General features: G+C 38.1%; 2 protein-coding genes across 2 annotated transcripts in view; one reads left to right on the top strand and one right to left on the bottom strand.

The window, feature by feature from the left end:
* Positions 1 to 3,847, bottom strand: part of LOC145693077 (mitochondrial fission process protein 1) — a 36,160-nt gene extending 32,313 nt beyond the window's left edge. The window contains exon 1 of the mRNA XM_081768757.1: positions 3,670 to 3,847. Within this exon, the coding sequence (XP_081624883.1) occupies positions 3,670 to 3,724 (55 nt within the window). The 5' untranslated portion in view covers positions 3,725 to 3,847. The remainder of the gene's footprint in view (positions 1 to 3,669) is intronic.
* A 9,810-nt stretch (positions 3,848 to 13,657) lies between these two features.
* The window catches only part of Mdh2 (malate dehydrogenase 2), a 32,927-nt gene continuing 25,715 nt past the window's right edge, over positions 13,658 to 20,869 (top strand). Inside the window, exon 1 of the mRNA XM_081768756.1 lies at positions 13,658 to 13,816. Coding sequence (XP_081624882.1) covers positions 13,739 to 13,816 — 78 coding nt within the window. The 5' untranslated portion in view covers positions 13,658 to 13,738. The remainder of the gene's footprint in view (positions 13,817 to 20,869) is intronic.

Here is a 20,869-nt window from a genome sequence, read left to right as displayed (position 1 = left end):
ATAACTCTGGGGCGCTAAACTAAAGATTTCATCTTTTCTTTCATTACTACAATCTTAAAGTTTTCACGTATTAAAGTTTGCACGACATTATTAATTGTTGAATTGGTGGATTTATAAAAGTCAGTGCTAAATCATTTTAGGCTCGATAATCTTTCCAAGGGCCCTGGAGGCGCTAAGCTCTGAGCGTGCCATTTAGGGAGGAACGGTGGTTCAGCGATAGAGAAATTACCTTTGTTAGAAGGGTCGCATGTTCGATTCCCGTCCAAGTAAGTTCGTGGTGGAGGACATCGTGTTCGTGGGTTTTCTGGGGATTCTCCAGTTTCCTACCACATTCTCATTCAACTATTTCTTTCATCATTCACTTCTGTCTCCTTTGCATTTAGCTTGCATAATCGTTGGATCTTAAACTAAAGATTTCATTTTTCATTTGCCTTTACGTATTTGTAGTGTAAGCAGGGATGAATTCAGGGGGTAGCCCGGGGGGAAATATCCCCCCGAAGAAAATGCAATCCCCCCCCCCGGAGAAACTCCCAAAATTTCAGTCACAAAATGTAGAAATTACTTCACCCAATTATTTGTTTTTCTTTTCGTGCACGTGCAGACGAAATCCGATCTCTCAATATACATATAAATGACGCAGACTTATTCTATATAAATATTAAACATGCAACATCTAAGGTAGAATACCAAATAGTCAATAAAACCTGTATTTCTTAACGCTATGACCGAGTTTGGCAGAACATGAAATTGTCAACTGTTGAAGAAATGTTTGTATTTTAGTAGGTACTATACTCTCCCCCTATATTATATATTAGTAGGTAGCACTAGCACAGATTGAGATAAGAAAAAAAAAAAGGGAAGATCTTTCGATCATTCTATGTGATCTCTGATATCAGTAGACTTCATTTCTTGAAAATGTACAGCTCTTGCATTATTTGAAATAGAGCGCCTAAATCCCATTTCTCACATCGGAAGTAACAGACGTAAATGTGTTTTACGATTGTTAAAGTAAACACACCTTTCTTTAAGTAAAAATAAGTCAGTTAAAGGGTGGGATTCAGAGGGTGTCATTTAGAGGGATATTATATATAGGGAAAAAATAACCAAAATAGCTACTGTAAATAGCAGTTAAAGTTTAGTCTAAAAATATATTTGCCAGTCTTTATTTAATGTTTTAGATAAAATTAAAAGATTTTTTAAAAATTATAATCTCACATTGAATAATTATCAGCAATTAGTCTCAATATTAGCTAAGATGTGCATGTGAATGGAATTGTTAAATATGCTGCTTTCTTGCAAAAAATACAGAAAAACAACCCTCCCCCCCGAGGAGTTCACATTCCCCTCCGGGTGAAAATGTCTGAATTCAACACTGAGTGTAAGGAATCTTTGAGACAATGATAGCTGCCAAAAATGAACCAAGACCAAAGTGATAAAGTGCACAAATTGGCTCTTAGGGTAGTTTCTTAAGACAAAGTTTCATATTAATGGCAATTATTGAAAAAAATTAAAAATTTTAACATTAAGGTAGGATAAATGTATCTCTATTAGTGGTGAATATTAACAATATTTGAGCATCGAAATTAACCTTACAAGCACATTAACACATTTCAGTTTATATTTTAAAATACCAATTAACTTAGAATCACATTCAAATCAATGAAGTCATTCGTGTTATAGGTTAGAGTGGGTATACATTTCCGAGTGATAATTCAACAATAGTGTTCTGAAGTATTTTATTTGTTTGCTGACGGAGTTTCAAAATTAAGCTCTTTAGATCTTTCCCTTTGAATTTGTTCAAATTCCTCAGTTACGCTACATACATCAGGGATTGCCAACTTGTCAAATTCTGACAGATAGTTCGCGGCAGTCACTCTACCGCCACTCATCAAACCTTCATTTCACCCTCACCCTCACCCTCATGAGAGCCGCCCTTGTGTGGCTGAATACTTATGCTTGCATCGTAGTTCAAGGAACATTTTGAAGTAAAGGCATTGGATACTGTTGATAAATGATGTAAACGTCACTATCGACCGAGATCTCCATTGTAACAGTTGTTCCATTTTAGGTATTCCACAGTAAGTTATACGATGATATCGTTAGTTTCCTTTCTTTAGGACGTATGTTAAGCAAGGGCGGATCCAGGACGGACTACTGGTGGGGGTGGTGGGTTGTAATACTGCTACTTAGAGCTACTTTTAAGAGCTCCAAACTCTGGGATGCGTTTTATTTGTATATATAAAATAAAGAAGTTTCCTCTTCTGGTGGGCAGCGATCGCCCCCCTGGATCCGCCACTGACGATAAGGAAATAATTCAAAAAATAGGTTGAATAATTGATGCTCTGATTCTCACGAAGGAGGCCCTCTCGAGGCCTCCTCACCCTCAATTACCCTCGCCCTCAATGATATGAGGGCGAGGGCGAGCGAGGATAATGGACAACTCCTACCGCGAGGGCGAGGACAAGCTTCGATGGCGAGGGTGAGGGTGTGCGAGGGCGAGGAAAAACTTCGACGAAAAGGGCGAGGGTGTGGAGAAGCTTCGACGGCGAGGGCGAGGGTGCGCGAGGGCGAGGACAAGTTTCGGCAGCGAGGGCGAGGGTGCGCGAGGACGAGGACAAGCTTCGATGGCGAGGGTGAGGGTGCGCGAGGGCGAGGACAAGTTTTGACAGCGAGGGTGAGGGCGCGCGAGGGCGATGGACAATTCCATTCGCGAGGGCGAGGGCCAACTGCTACTGCGAGGGCGAGGGTGAGTGAGGTCGAAATAAAATGAACATCTATGCTTCTTACTGTTGCACTACGTAGAAAAATGATTCTATTTGGTGTACAAGTAGTAATAGAACACAGAAGAAACGGAGATCACGCTGTATTCTCACTCCATGTTGGAGTGTGAATACAACATGATCTGGGTTTGTTGTGTGTTCTATTATCACTTATACATGATATAGAATCATTTCTGCAGGTAGTGTAACAGTAAGATGTATCCTCGTGCACTGGAGATGAGAAGTAGCTGTTCTTAACTATTACCCCAAATAGTTCCATGTTTATAACCGCTTGAAAATATAGTAAACACAACTTCCGCCTTCCTCACATATTATCTAGCACGCAAACGAGCTAATTATTCATTTATTCCCGGTAAATTTTTAAAATTTTGCTGGAAAAGGACGACCAACCTTAGAACTTAACCCCTTTTCTGTATGTTTAAAATTTAATTCACATGGTTTTGTTGAGCTAGCGTCAGCGAGTGAAGGCGCGTTAGAGTCCTGCAGGGCACTTTTTTTGGTCCATGTTCTGTTAAGGAGGTCCTAAACTCCACTGGACCCCCTTAAGCTAACTTGATCTAATCTAATCTAACCTAACCTAATATAACGTTATATTATGTAATCAAACGAAAATCAATAGAAAGAAGTGCGGTCAAAGACACTGGACCCCCTTAACGGAACACTGACCCTTTTTTTTATTAGAGCTAAATGGGAAGGGGGAACCGGTGTTCTAGAAACGTTTTTCTTAATCTCTCAAGAAAATACATAGGTGAGCTTCGTCAATCGGTACGTATAGCAGGACTTTCCTATTTCTAGTGCACGCACTATTATTACGAAAACATCAGGTTTATAAACGCTACGACATAAACTGATTTTATCTTAAATAAATTCACAGACACTTGTTACTAACCGAGCAATCGTACGGGCGTATCACGATATATATCGACTTCTTTCTTCTCTGTCATTATATAATTTTCAAATACACTTCAACTAGTTATGTTTTGGAAAGGACCTTTTTACTATTTTTATGAGTTACACTTGGCTGCCTAAATTTCAAGACTTGACTCAAGGAAAGAAGCTCTTTTCACACAGTTTCTACTTCCACTTCTGGGGGAGGAGACGCTCCCCCTTCTATGTTCCAGCAGCGACGCCTTGAACATGGGGTGTAGTAAGAAAGGTAAGTGCAAGGGTAAATGACGTAGAAAGTTAGCTTAGTTTAGGAAGTCATGTAGCGTAGGTAAAGATAATGGGGGCTGCTCTCAGTGATTACAGATCAAGCTGATTAAGCAGAATAAGCTGAAGGAGATGATAAATCACTGTGGAATTGTTGATGGATAGAATGGTGCACACCGGCATGGGACCATAACCAAGTAAAGAGTGCAAGGAAGAAAGAAACACTGGTCGGTAGTGCTGGGTGTATGTACAGGCATAGATTAGATGATTCAAGGTACCTAGATCTTCCTGGCAGTAGCAGAGTGGATTATCACGCAGTCCCTGACGATATTTTTGCACTGGAGTCTGTGCGGTGTTGAGTCGAAGTCGGGTGAACAACACATGATGAGCATGAGTCCATTTAGGGTGATAGATAAAAGAACGCGTGGTAGGATTAGGTTCTATTCGCCAGTAGTATTAACCTGGTCCACCTCGAGCCTGATGTTGATAGTTCCGCCATTCGGTCTGCTGTTGTTCTCCAAATGTTGGGATAAATGGTGTAGCCGGTAACTTCACCGTTACAGGCACTAATAACGCTCCTTGTTTACTTAATTGGTCGGCCTCTTCATTACCTGGTATCATTTTATGAGCTGGTACATGTATTAAAGTTACCTGTAGTCCTTTCTTTGTATTTGACATACCTGTTGGAGAATATTGACCAGAATCCAGTTGGAATGAGCTGGTTGGGCTGTGGGAAGAAGACGACGAAGAACACTCTGACTGTCACTACAAATACAGCTAACAGGCGGTTGGAGACATAACACACGTTGCAATGCGGCTCGAATAGCAAACGCTTCGGCCATGTTGATTGATGTGTGGCCAGGCAATGCCTGATGAAAGCGCCAATTGTAATGCCTGATGGAAGCGCCAATTGTAATGCGGTATGAATACGCCAATACCCACCTTCGATTGTCCAGCCTTGATCTGTTTAGAAGCATCCGTATAAATTAGTAAAGCGTCTGCATGGTGTTGGTTAATATAGTCTTCCCATAAATGCGATGTTAGAGAGCGGGGAGCATCATTCAACCAGTGGGGCGAAAGAGATGGAAATTCTACTTGCGTAGGAGTGATGTGCGTGGTGTATGAGGATTGGTAGGATGGGAGTTTAGGCGTGCGGTAGATAAAATTCAGCCAATGTTTTACACGAACATACGCAAAATAGGTCCAAGGCAGCTGTCGATGATAGGGTAGGGTTTTACTTCGGTTAGTAACATATAGGAGTTGTGTTTTGGGAATGATGGGTGACGTTGTAATTGCCATACGGTTCAAGATGGAAAGTTTAGCTACATGAAAAGCTTGGATATTGTATGGAATGATACCTGCTTTTTCCAGGAGTGCCCTGTTGGGTGAGTTTCGAGGTTGCCGAAGTATTGAACGGAGTCCTTGCACTTGTAATCGAATACACAGTTCACTGAGACTCCGAGGTAGTGGAGAAAGAGCTGGACAGCCATATAAAAGCCTTGGTTCCAAACACTGACGAAATATACATAACTCTGATCTAATATCCAATCCCCATCTCTTGGCACTGAGTCCACTGATAAGGTTAAGAACGGGCTGCACTTTGGTGTTAAGTGTCTCGAGATGTGCTTTCCGAAGGAGTCGAGAATCCAATGTCACTCCGAGGTAATGGAGATGAGGAACAGGCGAGAGTTGGGCATCTTGAAGTATTAGTAGCGGAGCGATTGTGCACCTTTTCCGGGTGAAGATAATGTACTGGTTCTTACGCCAGTTTACACTAAGGCCATGCATGATCTCTGCACCAGTGTTGTAGGTCGTCTATGGCTTGACGAAGTTGATTGGCACCATGGATCACTGTGGAGGTGCGAACATATAACAAGAAATCATCGGCGAACTGATTTACTCTGACCAACGCTCGAAGCTGCCTATGAAGCGAGATGGTGAATAGATTAAATAGAAGCGGGCAAAGAGGAGAACCCTGTGGCAGTCCCTGAGATACTATCCTCGGGTCTATAGCGGTGACCAACACGCACTGACACTTGACGGTGTATGAGCCAATTATGGATGAAGCGGAGGTATCCAGCTGGAATCTTAAGTGAAAAATCTGGAGCGTCGTGTGTGCTTGGAGATCGGCGGAACCCATCAAGGGTTGGGGGAAATATATCGTAATATTCTGCTCACCACATAAGACGTTGTAGGAGAATCTTCTCAAAATTTTAGAGATGCACGGCAACAATGTAATCGGTCGGTAGCTGCTAGGGTCCCCAGAGGGCACATTAGGTTTCGGAACTGGCACAACAAGGTGGTATTTCCAGGACTGCGGTACGTGTGAAGTTTGAAGTACACTGTTGTACAGTTGCAGCAGATAGTTGAAACCGTTGGCAGGAAGCAGTTGGAGGTGGTGAAACTTGATACCATCAACACCAGGTGAGGTAGAAGGAGAACTCTGAAGCACTAGTTGAAGCTCTGTAGCTGTAATCGGAAGTAAAGCAGGATCCTTTTCAGAAGGGGCCAGGCAGTGCTGCAGGGTTTGCCGAGCCGGTAATGAAGTGGCCGGAGTGACCATCGCATGAAACGAAGTAAGCCAGTCTTCATTAAGTACCGTTGGTGGAGGCCTCTGAATGTACCCTTTCATTCTGGATCGGATATAGTTCCATAAACGTCGAGGTGTGGTGGAGAGAGTTAGAGTTAGAGTACGGCAAATCTGTATCCAGTGAGCCTTTTTCTTGAAAGCTTGTGCTCTTCGAAAGTTGGCATGAGCTTCCTGATATCTAAGGTAACTTTCTCGGGATCGACTTCGCAGGTACTCCAGTTGACAACTCCGGCGATAGTTACAACTTCGCTGACATTCTATGTCCCACCATGGTGGATTGCTGAGAGGTGAGCGACGAGTGCGAGCTGTAGAAGTAGGCGGATGCGTAGGTGTGGCAGCTTTGCGAGCAGCGAGTACAATGGGTCCTGAAGATGAGTCACTGAACGTTCATCCACTGTAGTACACTCACGGAAGAGATCCTGGAAATGCTGATGAAAGATACTAGGTTGGGATGGGAGAGGGACTTTAGGAATAGAATGAGGGAGCATCCGGTCTGAATCGTATATGGGACGGGTGACCCGTGATGAGTGAAGAGTCAAAAGAATGGGGAAGTGGTCACTTCCGTAAGTATAGCGATGAACTCGCCAGGTATGCTGGATATACAACTCTGGACTAAGAATGGTGATGTCAGGAGCACTGGGTCTGGCCTGAAGAGATGGGAGCCTAGTAGGAGTACCGTCATTTGCTAATAGATAAGTACATTGGCGGAGAGCCGTAAGCAGGTCTGTACCAGCCGTGTTGGTAACTGCATTGCCCCACAGAGGGCTCTTCGTGTTAGGATCTCCGATGACAGTGGAGAGTGGGAATTGGTGAAACAAACGGTTCCAGTAAACGGTAGGAATAGGGTATTCCGGAGGTGAATAAACATTGATGAAATTTATATCTCCTAGACGTATACCTTGTAGTTCCGTATGGGGAGACGATGGAGGTGGTATCCCAGTGAGGAGAGTATATGGAAATCCACGTCGAATCACCAGAGCGATACCGCCGTATTGATCCAGTCGGTCTTCCTGTATTAGGCGATAACCTGGGATGCGTAGTCGAAAATGATGAAACGACCAAACCTCTTGGAGTAGGAGTATGGTTGGTTGATAAATATCACACAGTCGTTGTAAAGCCATTTGCTTGCCCTGTGCTTGATGAATGTTCCACTGTAACATGGTAATTACACTTGTTCCTGCCATCCTAGGATGTGTGAAATTGTGCTAAGCGCAGGTTCCAGGTCACTATCATTAAGAAGATTGGTACTCACTAGTTGTTGAAACAACACAGTTCGAATGGCTTTGTATTGATTTTTGAGAACAGTAGTTGAAGTGTCCTTAAGTGTGCAATCTGGTACAAACTTTTGTAACTGATTTGCTGATGATAGCAAATTTAAATACAAATTTTGCGTCCGATTAACCGAAACTGTTTCAGAATGAGGAATTAAATCAGTATTCTGTGGAGATAATTCTCCTGTAAACTTTGTCTTTTTTTACGTGCTTCTGGACCCCTTCTGGTAAACATAACCCTAAATAAAACCCATTCCAGAGGTTCATATTCATATTCATATTTATTTGCCTGTTCATAGCTTACAAATGAGGACAATCCTCAATTAAGCATTACAGTTGTCAGATATGGTTTACATTCTCTATATATTATCAGTAAGATAAGTTTCCACAGAGTAATAGCTTTTTTCTAACAATAATTCTAACAGAGTATTTCTGAATATCCGTTTTTCGTTAATGTCCTTATACTTTGTTGGTAATTTGTTATATAATTTTATACAATTCATATATACAGTTTTGCTAAAATTTGCGTAGTTCTGTTGGATAATATACATATTACAATTCTGCCTAGTATTGTATGAGTGAATCGTATTAGCTAATGTAAATAAATCCTTGTGTTCGATTACATACATAATTGTGCGATATATATATAAACTAGGTAATGTCAATAATTTATATCTTTTAAAAATATTTTTACATGAGGATCGTTCAGGCATACTAAACATTATTCTAATAATTTTTTTCTGTATCCGGAATGTACTAGCACTTATTCTCGAATTCCCCCAAAATATAACACCATAGTTTATTATTGAAAAAACTTTGCTATAATATAAGGACATGACAGCTTCCTTGCACAAACTACCTTGCAACCTACGGAATGCAAAGCAGAGTGAACTAAGTTTAGTATTAATGTATTCAACATGAGTATTCCATGTTAAATCTTCATTAACATATACTCCTAGAAATTTAATAGATGTTGTTTGACATAATTCTACAGTGTCTACAGTAATTTGTGCAAGTTCATTTCTTTGGCCCGGGAATCGAAATTTGACAATGTTAGTTTTTCCTAAATTCATAGTTAATTTATTTATGTTTAACCAACTAATAATTTTTGTTAGCGTCTTTGTAGTGAGCCTTTCTGCTTCATTTACTGAGTCTCCACTGACAAGAACATTTATGTCATCAGCATACAATGTTGACTTCACACAGCCTAGACTGTTAACCAAATCATTAATATATACAACAAACAAAAGAGGACCCAATATTGATCCTTGTGGTACTCCTTTTGTTACTTTCATTATAGATGATTTAAACATTTTTCTTCTGCCATTTACCTCTTTACAGATGCCAACAGTTTGACTACGTTCAGATAAATACGACTTTATCCAATTGTTTGCCACACCTCTGATGCCATAAGAATACAGTTTTTCTAGCAAAATACCATGGTCTATAGAATCGAACGCCTTAGATAAATCAACAAAAATACCAATTACATGCTTTCCTTTATTTATATCCAGTGCTACATCAGAGATGAAATTAAAGATTGCAGTGTTGGTTGACTTCTGGCTTTGAAACCCGTGTTGACTTGTGGATATTATATTATTTAAAAGAAAAAAGTTATTTAGTCGCGCTCTCATTGCTAACTCAAATATTTTAGAAAAGCACGATAAAACTGAAATAGGACGATAATTATTTAACTCCAATTTACTTCCCTTTTTATACACAGGTGTAACTCTAGCTAACTTAAGTCGAGTAGGAAAAATTCCTGTCAAAAATGAATGATTTATTATATGACAGAGTTGATGTGCAATAAGAAGAGAACTTTCCTTTACAATCGTGGATGGCACTTCATCCCAACCTGGAGAGCTGGAACTTTTTAAGTTTTTTATTATTTGTAAGATTTCCTCTGGTGTGGCTGGTTTCAGGAAAAGCGACTTAGGTATTCCGCTCTGTAGCTTCCAGTTATTTTCTTGATTAGCTATTTTGATTGGGTTAAATGTTTCTAAAGTTAAGAAATATCTATTAAAATGATTTGCAATCTTATCTGGGTTACATACTACTTGAGAGTTTATTTTTATTGCATCAATTCCTGTTGTTTTTACCTTATTCATCTTACCATTGATTAACTTCCACATAGCTTTACTTTTATTTCTCGCTGCTAAGATGTAATTTGTACTGTGTAAAAGTTTTGCCGTTTTTATGACTCTTTTGTATGTCTTTCTATAGTATTTTACATACTCAATAAATTCAGGTGTTACATCTTTACACGTTTTTAGTTTATTTGATAACTCAAATAGTTTGAGTTTAGAAGTCTTAATTCCTATAGTGACCCATGGTTTCCCCATCCCAACCTTACTGTAGTTCTTTCTGGGAAACGCAATATTGAAGTGAAAGAGAAATGTATCTAGAAAACAGTTAAATTTACCATCCGTATCACCAATTTCATATATTTTGTGCCAGGTTTCTTGTGCTAGCAAGTGTAGAAAGTAATTAATATTAGTTTTTGAGAAACATCTTTTTGTTATAACTTTTGATTGAGTAGGCACGAATATTTGAGATGTGTGTATTTGCCCTATTATTGCATCATGGTCAGAAAAGCCTGGCTTAAAGATATTCAAAGAGGTAACTGACTCTGTGTATTGTTTACTTATTATTATTTGATCTAACGCAGATTTCCCTCTAGTTGGTTCTCTGATGAGGGGCTGCAACCCAAACATATCTAATATATTTTGACATTTTGTTTTTTCTCTTGATTGAACCAGCCAGTCAATGTTAGTATCACCACAAATTATTACCGTACTATATTTCTTACACAGAGACTCAAGAGCAGTTTCAAGATTCCTAAAGAATACATTAATATTTCCTGCTGATGACCTATAGATGCAAATTATACACATGTTTTCAATTGAAATAGCAACTATTTCAAAATGCAATTCAACAATAAATTGACTTACATCTATTTCCTTAAAACGTAAATGGTCACCTACAAATATACATACCCCACCATGTTGCCTACTAGCGCGTGAATAGTTTGTAGCTAATTGATAGTTATTTAAGTGTACCATATTCATCTGATTAGCAGATAACCAATGTTCACTAAAGCACATGACATGCATACCTTTAAGATCCTCTTCAACTAATACATCAAAAAAATCAAGTTTACTAGCTAAACCTTGCACGTTCTGGTAATATACATTTATTACATCGCAGTCACTGCTACCTCTATTGGCTAAGTGGTTGGAATTTTTATTGGGACTTGCATTAAAAAACTATTATCATCATACTTTGTAGGAACCTTTCTTGTTCTATTTGATTTTCGCTGAGTTGTACTAGGTGGATCGTTTTGTTCTATACCATTTGTGGATACTTGCTGCGATCTGTTAACATCCGGTCCAGGTTCTTTCGTACCGTGATTTGTATTATGTGGGCCTTGTATTAACGATATACGATCAATTTCTTCACTTTCAGTAGCCAAAAGTACTCCTGGCTCCTTGTCATGGCTTACGTGTGAGTTTCCTGTCAATTTTAACACTTCACCCTCATCCCGATTTGCTCCGCAGTAAGTCGAACTGTGTCTCCTTTGTTCAGACCAAATTTGATCACCTTCACAATCGTTTCCATTTCCGACTATCACCATTGCTGATGTACTTCCACAATTGATAGGTATTAACGTACTATCAGCTCTGCACTGAGGTTTAAACTTATTTGACATAATGATATTGTACAGCGCGTTGCGTAAAAACAATTTCCCTAGACGATTTAAATGGAGGCCGTGATTAGTATGATAGTTTCGGGGCACACAACTTATATCAAGAAGCTGGACATTTTTGAAACTTTTACACAACACATCAATTTTTTTATTTGTTTCTTTTATTTCATTGTTTACACACGATGAGTCATTTAAATCATGGCGATACGGCAAGTTTACTACCACTACATTTGTGCCTGAAAGTTTCTGTAGAGCCATACCTAGTATGTTTAGTGCATTTTCAGCTTCATTACAAGCAACGTCATTTGCACCTCCTATTATTACAACTGTGTCATGTTCATTATAATTTTGATTGTGGATGTAAGGAAACACAACGTCTTTTATCTTAGCACCTGGTTTTACCGACCCAGAAACACCCATGTCACTTATTTTATAGTTTAGCCCAGTGGCAATATCGCGACCATGACTGTCACTAATAATAATAATTTTCCCTTGTACTTCTTGTTTTTTAGTGTTTGTAGTATTCGTGTGGACTTGATTCACAATTTTACATTGTACCGGTAAATTAGTATTTTCCCACGGATTTGTCCTCTTTGGTCTTAAACCAGTAGGGCTAATGCATGAATTTACACTTGCACTGCTTTTGACGTTGGTCGAAGAACGATTTGATTTGTTGCTACCCACTTGAAAAGCACTCCGAGATGATGTGATTACATAATTATTTCCTTCTGGTTCGTCTTCTAGGACTGCAAATCTGTTTTGCGTTGGTATTTCTCGTACACCACTATGTAGTCTGGATTTATTGATGCATTTTTTGTGAAAGTTAATATCCTTGTGTATAAGCGGGGGGACATTCTCTGATTCTTTTTGGTGCTTCATATATGTTTGTTGTTTGCTGTCACTTGTTTTGTCTTTGCCGGGTACTTGCATTTTTAACTGACGGGCATTTGTAGATTGCTGGACATTTGTTTTGTAACTACTTTGCTTTCTTGAGTCTGCTACCACCTCACTCCATAGCGGACTGCACTCCCTTGTACTCCTGAATACATCTCCACATTTTTCTCGATAATATTGCTTCGATGCACATTCGCATTTTTCGTTTGTTAGTAATGATATAATTTTACGTAGAGAATGTATTTCTTCAATTAGCTCACTTATTAGTTTATTTTCAGATGACTCACCCGAACACGGTTGATTGTCATTTGTTTTCCGGTTACAAATTGCTTCTATACAGTACCTACATTTTGTCTGTTGAATATCGTTATCTTTGTTGCTAATATCAGACAGTTTCATATTTGTACCTAAAACACTGCACTTCAACTCACAATCAGGTAAATTACTATTACTAAATTTACCGACTTCAGCCGAACTTTTACAGTTTTCAGGACATTCTCTTGCCCCAGCTACAACAGGCGCCGCCATATTACTAATTTTCGAGCTCTTAAGCGTAGCTCTAGGTAGCAGTATTACAACCCATCGCCCCCAAGGGCGCCGATGCCAGGGGGCGGGGGCCCGCTCCCAAAATAAATATGGGCCCCTGCATTGTATTTATGAATATACTATATTTGACATAATTTGAATGCAATTTCTCTTAAAAATCCTCATATATGCTTTCTGTACCTGAATGGGCCCCCGAAAATTTACAGAGATATCTGCGCTCTTGCCGCCCCCCCAGAAGTCCGTCCTGGATGCGCCACTGCACTTACCTCTATCGTTTGTACAGGACCTCCAAAAATTGTGTACGATGTTTTTTCACCACTATCAACTCATTTCTGTAAATTATCCTGTTTTTCACCAATTTTGGCTCTGGCTCTAAACAATTACCAACAAAAGTATACGCTAAATAACTGAGTCAGATATTTCTGAGGTGGCGTGGATTTTCCACTCACAAGAATTTTGAAGATTTTGTTTTATTAGTAGTATATTACTTTCAATTTTATTATAAACATGTTCTTTCTCAAACACTGGGAGGCAATTGCAACTTTTTCTTCCCAAATAACGCCTGTGATATAAAGATTTACAAAATATAAGTTAAAAAGTATTATTAAAAGTATAAAGAAAAATATTGAATTATAGTTTGTCTTGTATCAATTTTCATGAAACATTCGCATAATGTATGTGAAAAGAGATTCTTCCATTTACAGATTACAGACATCTTCATCGTCCTCCTTCGCCCTTCCCTCTTCGAACGAATCGGTTGTTTGGAGGACGTGAGCTGAAAAGCGTTGCAAAAATTAGGATGTTTTCTCGTGTGTTTAGGACGCAGACCGTATCTGCATTTAGTACTGGACTGAGGAATATATCTACAACATCTCAGGTACATAAAATGCTTTCAACCCCTGTAGTATCAGATATTTTTGCTTTAAAATTGGAGCAGACTTAGAGAAGTATTATCATATGCTGTATTTTTTATGAGCCATTTTCAGTAGAGATTTTATTTGATGGGTAAGTTTTTTTTATTTAAGATATCTTGCATTGGATGTATATATTAAAAATTATGTGCAGTTCTACTATACGGATCCATAGTGTAAGTAGTAGCAGGAGTAGGAGAATCACTAGTGGTAGGAACGTGTTCGAAGACCTGCAGGGTTCTGTTCTCGACAAAAAATGGGCAAATCAAGGACCCCCCAAATTTTCCCGTACATTTTACAGTCTGTGAATCCGTATAGTAAAACTGCACCAAAAATTATACTCGAAGCCTACTGTGAGAGCACAGTGCAAGTGAAATATTGAGATTGTTTACCTATGGACTTTTTAGATACGTTGACTGCAAAGAATTACACAGTGGAAAAAGACGTACCTTTGTGCCGTTTTAGATACGTTGACTGCTAAGAATTACACAGTGGAAAAAGACGTACCTTTGTGCCTTTCCCTTTTTAAAAATTGTGTATGGGAATTCAGATCAAAAACTAACTTGCTTTGCTGGGTATTACTAATTCACACAGGAATGTTGTCATAGGTATTTAAAGGAGAAAAAACACAACTATTGCTCGTACTCTTGTTTTGCCGCTTACTATGTTAGTGCGTTTGGCCCTTGTGCTGCAGAGTGGTCTAACATTTTAAGGCATAGGATAGGGTAGTTTAGTTTCTGTTAAGTTCAATATTCCTGAATCTACTCTGCGGCATATAATTACTGCGTTTAATTACTGTACTACCTACAGTTCAACTAGGCCAGTAACATTTTCATTATTGATGGCGGCTCTTCATATTCCTGGGGGGCGCGGTGGCTCAGTGGTAGAGCGTTCACCTCCGGTGCTTGGGGTCCCTGGTTCGATCCTAGCTCGCTCCGTGTGGACAAACACCGTGCTCGTGTGTTTTCTCGGGTTTCTCCCGTTTCCTCCCACTTTATTCCATCATTTCACTTATCTCATTATCACCGTCTCCTTTAGCCTATCCGGCATACGCGTAGGACGTTAAACTTAGATTTCATTTCTTCATATTCCTGCTCACTTGCTCTTTATAATAACTGACGTAATAGCTACATACAGGATCTTCGGAAACAAACTTGGAAAAGGTGGGAGAGGAGATAAACTTTACAATATACGCTCTAGCTGTGCATCAATAAGGAGGACCCCTTTAAGAGGGTATAGTAAAGTAGGGTACAGTAAAATAAGGTGCTATCCCAGTTTATGAGGGTATAAGTTTGTGAACTCTAAGAAAGAGATATATTACTTGATTTCGTAATAGGATTGTGTAAGTAGTCCGCATATCGGTATTGTATCTCATGTGTAATAAGGCAGAAATACGAAATGCGAAGTATTTTCTTTACAACGTAATGTGCCATAAGAAGGCATTATAAGTGAAGTACTATATGAAGGCAGGGGATTACTGTTGTATCGCTGGACCAATTTCAAAATCGAATAAAAAGTACCAAAATGTACTGCATTCGGTTATAGTTGGTTGGATTACCTTAAGTTACGTTAGATTACGTACACACGGGAAAGAAAGTATTTGACAGTTGACAAATTTTCGGTAATAGTATACATGAGGACCCCCTGATCTGCGATTCTTCTGTGTTCTATCATCACTTCTATATGAAATACCATAAATTTTCAACGTAGTGCAATAGTAAGAAGTATCCATGTGCACAAGACATGCGATATGCGTTAAATCCCCCCCCCCTTCCCACACACAGTCATAGATACTACAAGGGCACACACGCATATAAGTACAAGGGCACTACACATGCAGTTATAAAGTACAGGTACGTTCTTTTTTATTTTCATATCAGTCGATAAGTAAATAAAAGTCGCTTTGTTACTCCATTTGTAAGTTCGTACATACTTAATGAATAATCCCTAAAAGTATGAGCGTCCTGATCCTTCGGGAACTGATGCAGCTTCATGTATACTATATCCAAATTTTCTTTTGCCAATAACTCGGGAATAAATTAATTAATTTGGATCTTTTTGCTGCTATCCTTAGAATGGTTATAACTTGATAACTTGTCAATGTCCGTACTCTAATAGGTTAATTTGTTGTTGAGTTATTAGGACACGAAATCGTGTCAACTGAAGAATACTTGCTTTCGTGACTGTACATTAGGCGTGCAGTTTTACTATACGGATCCATAGTATAAGTAGTAGTAGTAGGAACGGGTTAGAAGCCCCGCAGGGTTTTGGGTTCTGTTCACAACATGAAAGGGGCAAATTAAAGACTTGCCCAAATTTTTCTGTACATTTTACAACCTATGGCACAGTTTTGACATACACGAGCCATTTCGACATAGTCTTTTCGCGCCACTATATCATAACAAGTGCTTCTCCGCGAAATAGTCCATCCACCATTACATAGAGTCCTGCTTACAATATAAAAAAAAAAAAACTAACAAATACAACCACTTTCTTAACCTTTACTACTCCCCTTACTTGACTTGCTCATTCTTCCTTACAAACTTAAATCAATTCTCCGATTGTCCCGTTGAATTTCCTTAAATTGGTCCGGCGATACAGCAGTTAACCCGAATGCAGTGTACAAAGTGATCATGGAAGTGTGGCAACTCATGTGTTTTTACGCCATATGAAGTGTTTTTGGGCTATCCTCGTATATACGTATACCCACCATCGCTAATACACCTGTCCCTCCGAATGCGCTGCCGTGCGAGTTTCCCTGCTGTGCTTCTTCCCCGAGTCGGTTGGATAGCATTTGTGTTTTCTAGTGGCTATCTAGCAAGTTAGGTTTGTTTTTAAGTTGGTTCGTATTTCATACACTACTTTTTATGCTATATGTTCACACGGTGTATTTATATTCAGCCGTCCTAAGTCAACCTGCACATATTAATGCAGCTTTTCCGTTAAAAAGCACTTTCCAGGTCTATAAGAGTACATTTCTTGCTAAGAGAACTTCATATTTCATTAATATGGAAGTATGACCCCATAAAGTGGGATGGCACGTAGAGTAGAATAGGGTTAGGGAAGTTTGGACCAATTCTGTATATTAAAACTAATGGAGTAGAATTTACCGTGTTTGCATGAGGGTACCAACTGAAGCGTGCATACAGTACACCTTTGGGGAATGGTTCTTTACAGGGAAGCATGGATAGTTATATTCCATGTCAAAGGGACCAAATCCATGGATAGTCCCAGCTGAAATTTTATGGGAAGGTTCTGTATTCTCTGTGATGGTTATGTGCCAAAGTTCAGTTGAATACCTCCTTTAGTTGCATTGGGAAGCCTTTCTAAGAGAGAAGCCACGCACCTTCCCTCCGCGAACAAAGGGTGCCCAGCATTTTTGAACGTTGTAGTAAACATGAAGACCTGGTCTTTTGCGCACTTGGATAGCTTTTAATACTGATTCAAAGTATGTTACTAATCAGCTGTTTAAGCACACCTCAGTATAGATAAAACTGTTCAAACTTGGCAAAAGTCTTTGTGCAACTCAGGGAGCACACATTGAACACACCATAACTACGTTGTGAATACACCAATTCAGTTCAAAGTGGAGGCAAGATTTCTATCTATGATATTAATGTGTGGCTTAAATTCAGTTGCCATTATCCATCTAGTTCCAAAGATATGCACTGCAAAGTTGGTCAAAATTTCGAAGGTGCAAATTTTTAAGTATCTTTGGTAGGTAATACCTCAACTATACCCTCTCCAATTATATTTATATATAAAGGCCATAGCGTGGGTTTGCAGTTTCGATTTTCCGGAGCCTTAGTATGCCGATAATTTGTCTGTACGATAGAAATGGGCTATAATTCTGGAACATGTCACATAAAAACATCTAGTGATTAGTTTGAGCCACAGATTTACTAATTTTATCATCATTCATTTGTAGCAAGTGCAGGAATTCTTTGGGGGCTAATATTGTTGCTGTTTCTTGTCCAAATCGATTGGTATATTAATAGATTCTGCAGCTGAAAATAATCACGAGCCTTATCCATCCCATAATCCAACATTTCCTTTTCAAGTTATGAGTGTAGCTACCTGAAAAACATCACAATTACTGATGGCTCATTCCAGATAACCTGATAGATCAAAAGTTTTCAACCCACCACGATCTCGCACGTGATTCAGTGATTCAATAAACATGAATTTTAGTGTAATTTTCCACCATCAACCTTCGCACGCGGAGGTATAGCATACATGTAAAATAGCTATATCGATAGAATTATGGCTCACAAAAACTCTACACATTTTAAAGCAATTTATTACATTTATCTATATTAGTGAGTTAAGTAACAAATCTTTTTAGTATAATAATAAATTTAAATGAACAGTTGTTTTTTCTTAGTAGGCAGAGTTGCAGGGTGACGACAAACCCAGAAGACTTAGAACTGTCAGGGAATTTGAGAAATCAGGGATTGTGCCAAGTCGATCGAATTTTGATTTTTTGAAGAATGAGATTTTAAAGACTTTAAAAAATGTAAATCGTGGACTATTTAAGATTTGTTGAGTACTTGTTTCTTATTTGGCAACTTCTAACTTAGGAACTTGTCGGTGTTTTCCACTAATGATTTATAATGAACTTATGTTCTGCATCTCTTCGCCACTTGTGAGAATTTTTTTTTTTTTTTTTTCGCTGTCCTGATACGGCGTAGATAAACTCATAATAAGAGATGTTTATTATGTCACGTTTAGCTGAGCTCGTAAGGACAACATATCCCAGCATGTAAAATCAACCTTATTCAACATTTAATAGCGATATTAAGGGGAAGAAGGTAATAGAGCAAAACCGTCCTTCGTTAACCTCGCTAACTTTCCACCTATATTAGGAAGTCTTAAGTTATGTAAAGAATCAGCTAGAGATGCATGAAAATCTGCTCGGTCATTTGTAATGCATCGGATTTGCTACTGTTGGTACATTGCCAACGCAGCACAATCGTCAAGGCAAGGAAACAGAATTTTAGTAAAACACATCAAGAATACGTACGCAGTGCGTTCCATAAGGTGACAATGAAATCAAATACAACTATGTGCTTTTACTTTATTACTGTATATACTGAAGCACACAAACAGTTGTCACCTTACCAATAAGTTAAGACAATTATGGCAGTACGATTGTAGTAGTTTAACATTCAATTATCTCTCCAAATTTATGCACATTAACTTCTAAGTTACGTAATAGCATTGTTGTTCTAGATATGACTCATTCACCGTTGCTCATAATTAACATTTATTCAGGATACGTCGTCATATTCTAATACATATTTAATTAATCCTTTAAATCGTAGAGTTTCATCATATATACAGGGTAGGCACAAAGTTGCTTTCCGCAAAACAAATATTTCTTCACAAATAGGAGAAAGCTACTTTGTGTTCAGCATATATATATATATGTCATATTTATACTATTTTTATACTGACTTCGTCGCGTAATAGCAGAAGGACGATCATTTAGTTATAGAATGCAGATTAATTATTTGACATGACAAACATAATAATGTATTAAACGAGTGCGCTATCGTAATTACAGGCATCTGATTTATTATTTATGACGTACTTAGCAAGATATTTTATTCTTCTTGATGTGAATGGTATTGTTCATAAACAGAGAGAAGATAATTCAGTTATGAAATCCGCAAGGATTCTGAATTATTAAAACTAGTACGATATATTCATGTTCTCTCCTTTTGTACAAGGAATATAAGCACAATTAGCTATATAGAATATATTATAAATACCGTAAGATGCTTCAGTAAGCAGAATTGAATTCGAACAATTGGTCGAAAGAGTAATTAATATGAAAATTATACAATGTCGGGACTTTTGGATCGTTAATGTCTAACAGTAAAACAATACTATCAGAAGAAAGAGAACAAATTGTCTTTAATTTCTCAGCCATTAGCGCCAGTGCATCAGTGGCGCAATATATTAAATTAACGATGTTAACTGAATAACTGCATAAATTCAATATTAACAATAACTAATAAACTTTTGTTATTGACGAAGAAAAACAATAAAGACGCATAAAAAAAAAAGAAGAGACAATTATACACTTTAATGGTAACCAAACGGGTCCATTCCAGTCGCCAACATTTATTACTTTCCTTCTGTGGTTTCACATTTATAATCTTATGAAATCACTCCAATAACTTTAGATTTATTAGAAATTGTAATCTCAGATATACACATGCCAAAGAAAGGTAACTAGAATTAAGTCGAGATCTTTACTGAAAAGAAGGGAGCTACAGTGCATTCCTTCAGTACGCACAGCTTAAATTACGATGACCGTAAAAGTGCGAAAGTTTGTCAGACGTCGAAGAAGGTTCATATGTTGAAGAACATTCAATCATTTTACTTCTTTTACTCCTAAAACATAGTAAACTCAATTATTCTTATGTATATACTCGTAATTCGTTGAAAAATTTCATCAAATATCTTCATAATAGCTTCATACAAGATCATCATCTGAATTGATTACATGTAGGAAACAGGTTAGCAGTTTGGCATACATAACAAAAGCTAGAAAACATTATGAAATTTGTTCCCCCTTTCCAAATTATATGTTATAGACTAAGTTATCAGGTTTTACACATTTGGCGAGTCGAAATGAGCTTGGTGATTTAACGAGCAACTTCAATTAGAGACACGGATCAAATCAGTTTACTTGTACATTTCCGTGGTGTTAGCAATCATAGCACAAATATTACTGGATTACGACAGTCGTCCCAAATATTTTCTAAATTCTACTGTAAGGACGAATAATGCTTAGTTAATATTTTCACTATTTTTTTTTTTATCAGGATATTACATATCCTAATCTTAAGGATCCTCTTCTATGACTTTTAGTACATCAAACTTTTTTTTTTTTTTTTATTATTATTAAGAAGAAAATCAGGGGCAAAGCATATTACTTTTCGCCAGCTTGAATATTCACATTAATTTTCAATAGATTATACTAAATGTGAATTCTGAGTAGTGTTTCC

The sequence above is a fragment of the Thermobia domestica genome, chromosome 8 (assembly GCF_964235325.1).
Source record: "Thermobia domestica chromosome 8, izTheDome1.hap1.1, whole genome shotgun sequence".
In the NCBI taxonomy this organism is placed as follows: Eukaryota; Metazoa; Arthropoda; class Insecta; order Zygentoma; family Lepismatidae; genus Thermobia; species Thermobia domestica.
This window is presented reverse-complemented; position numbering and strand designations above follow the sequence as displayed.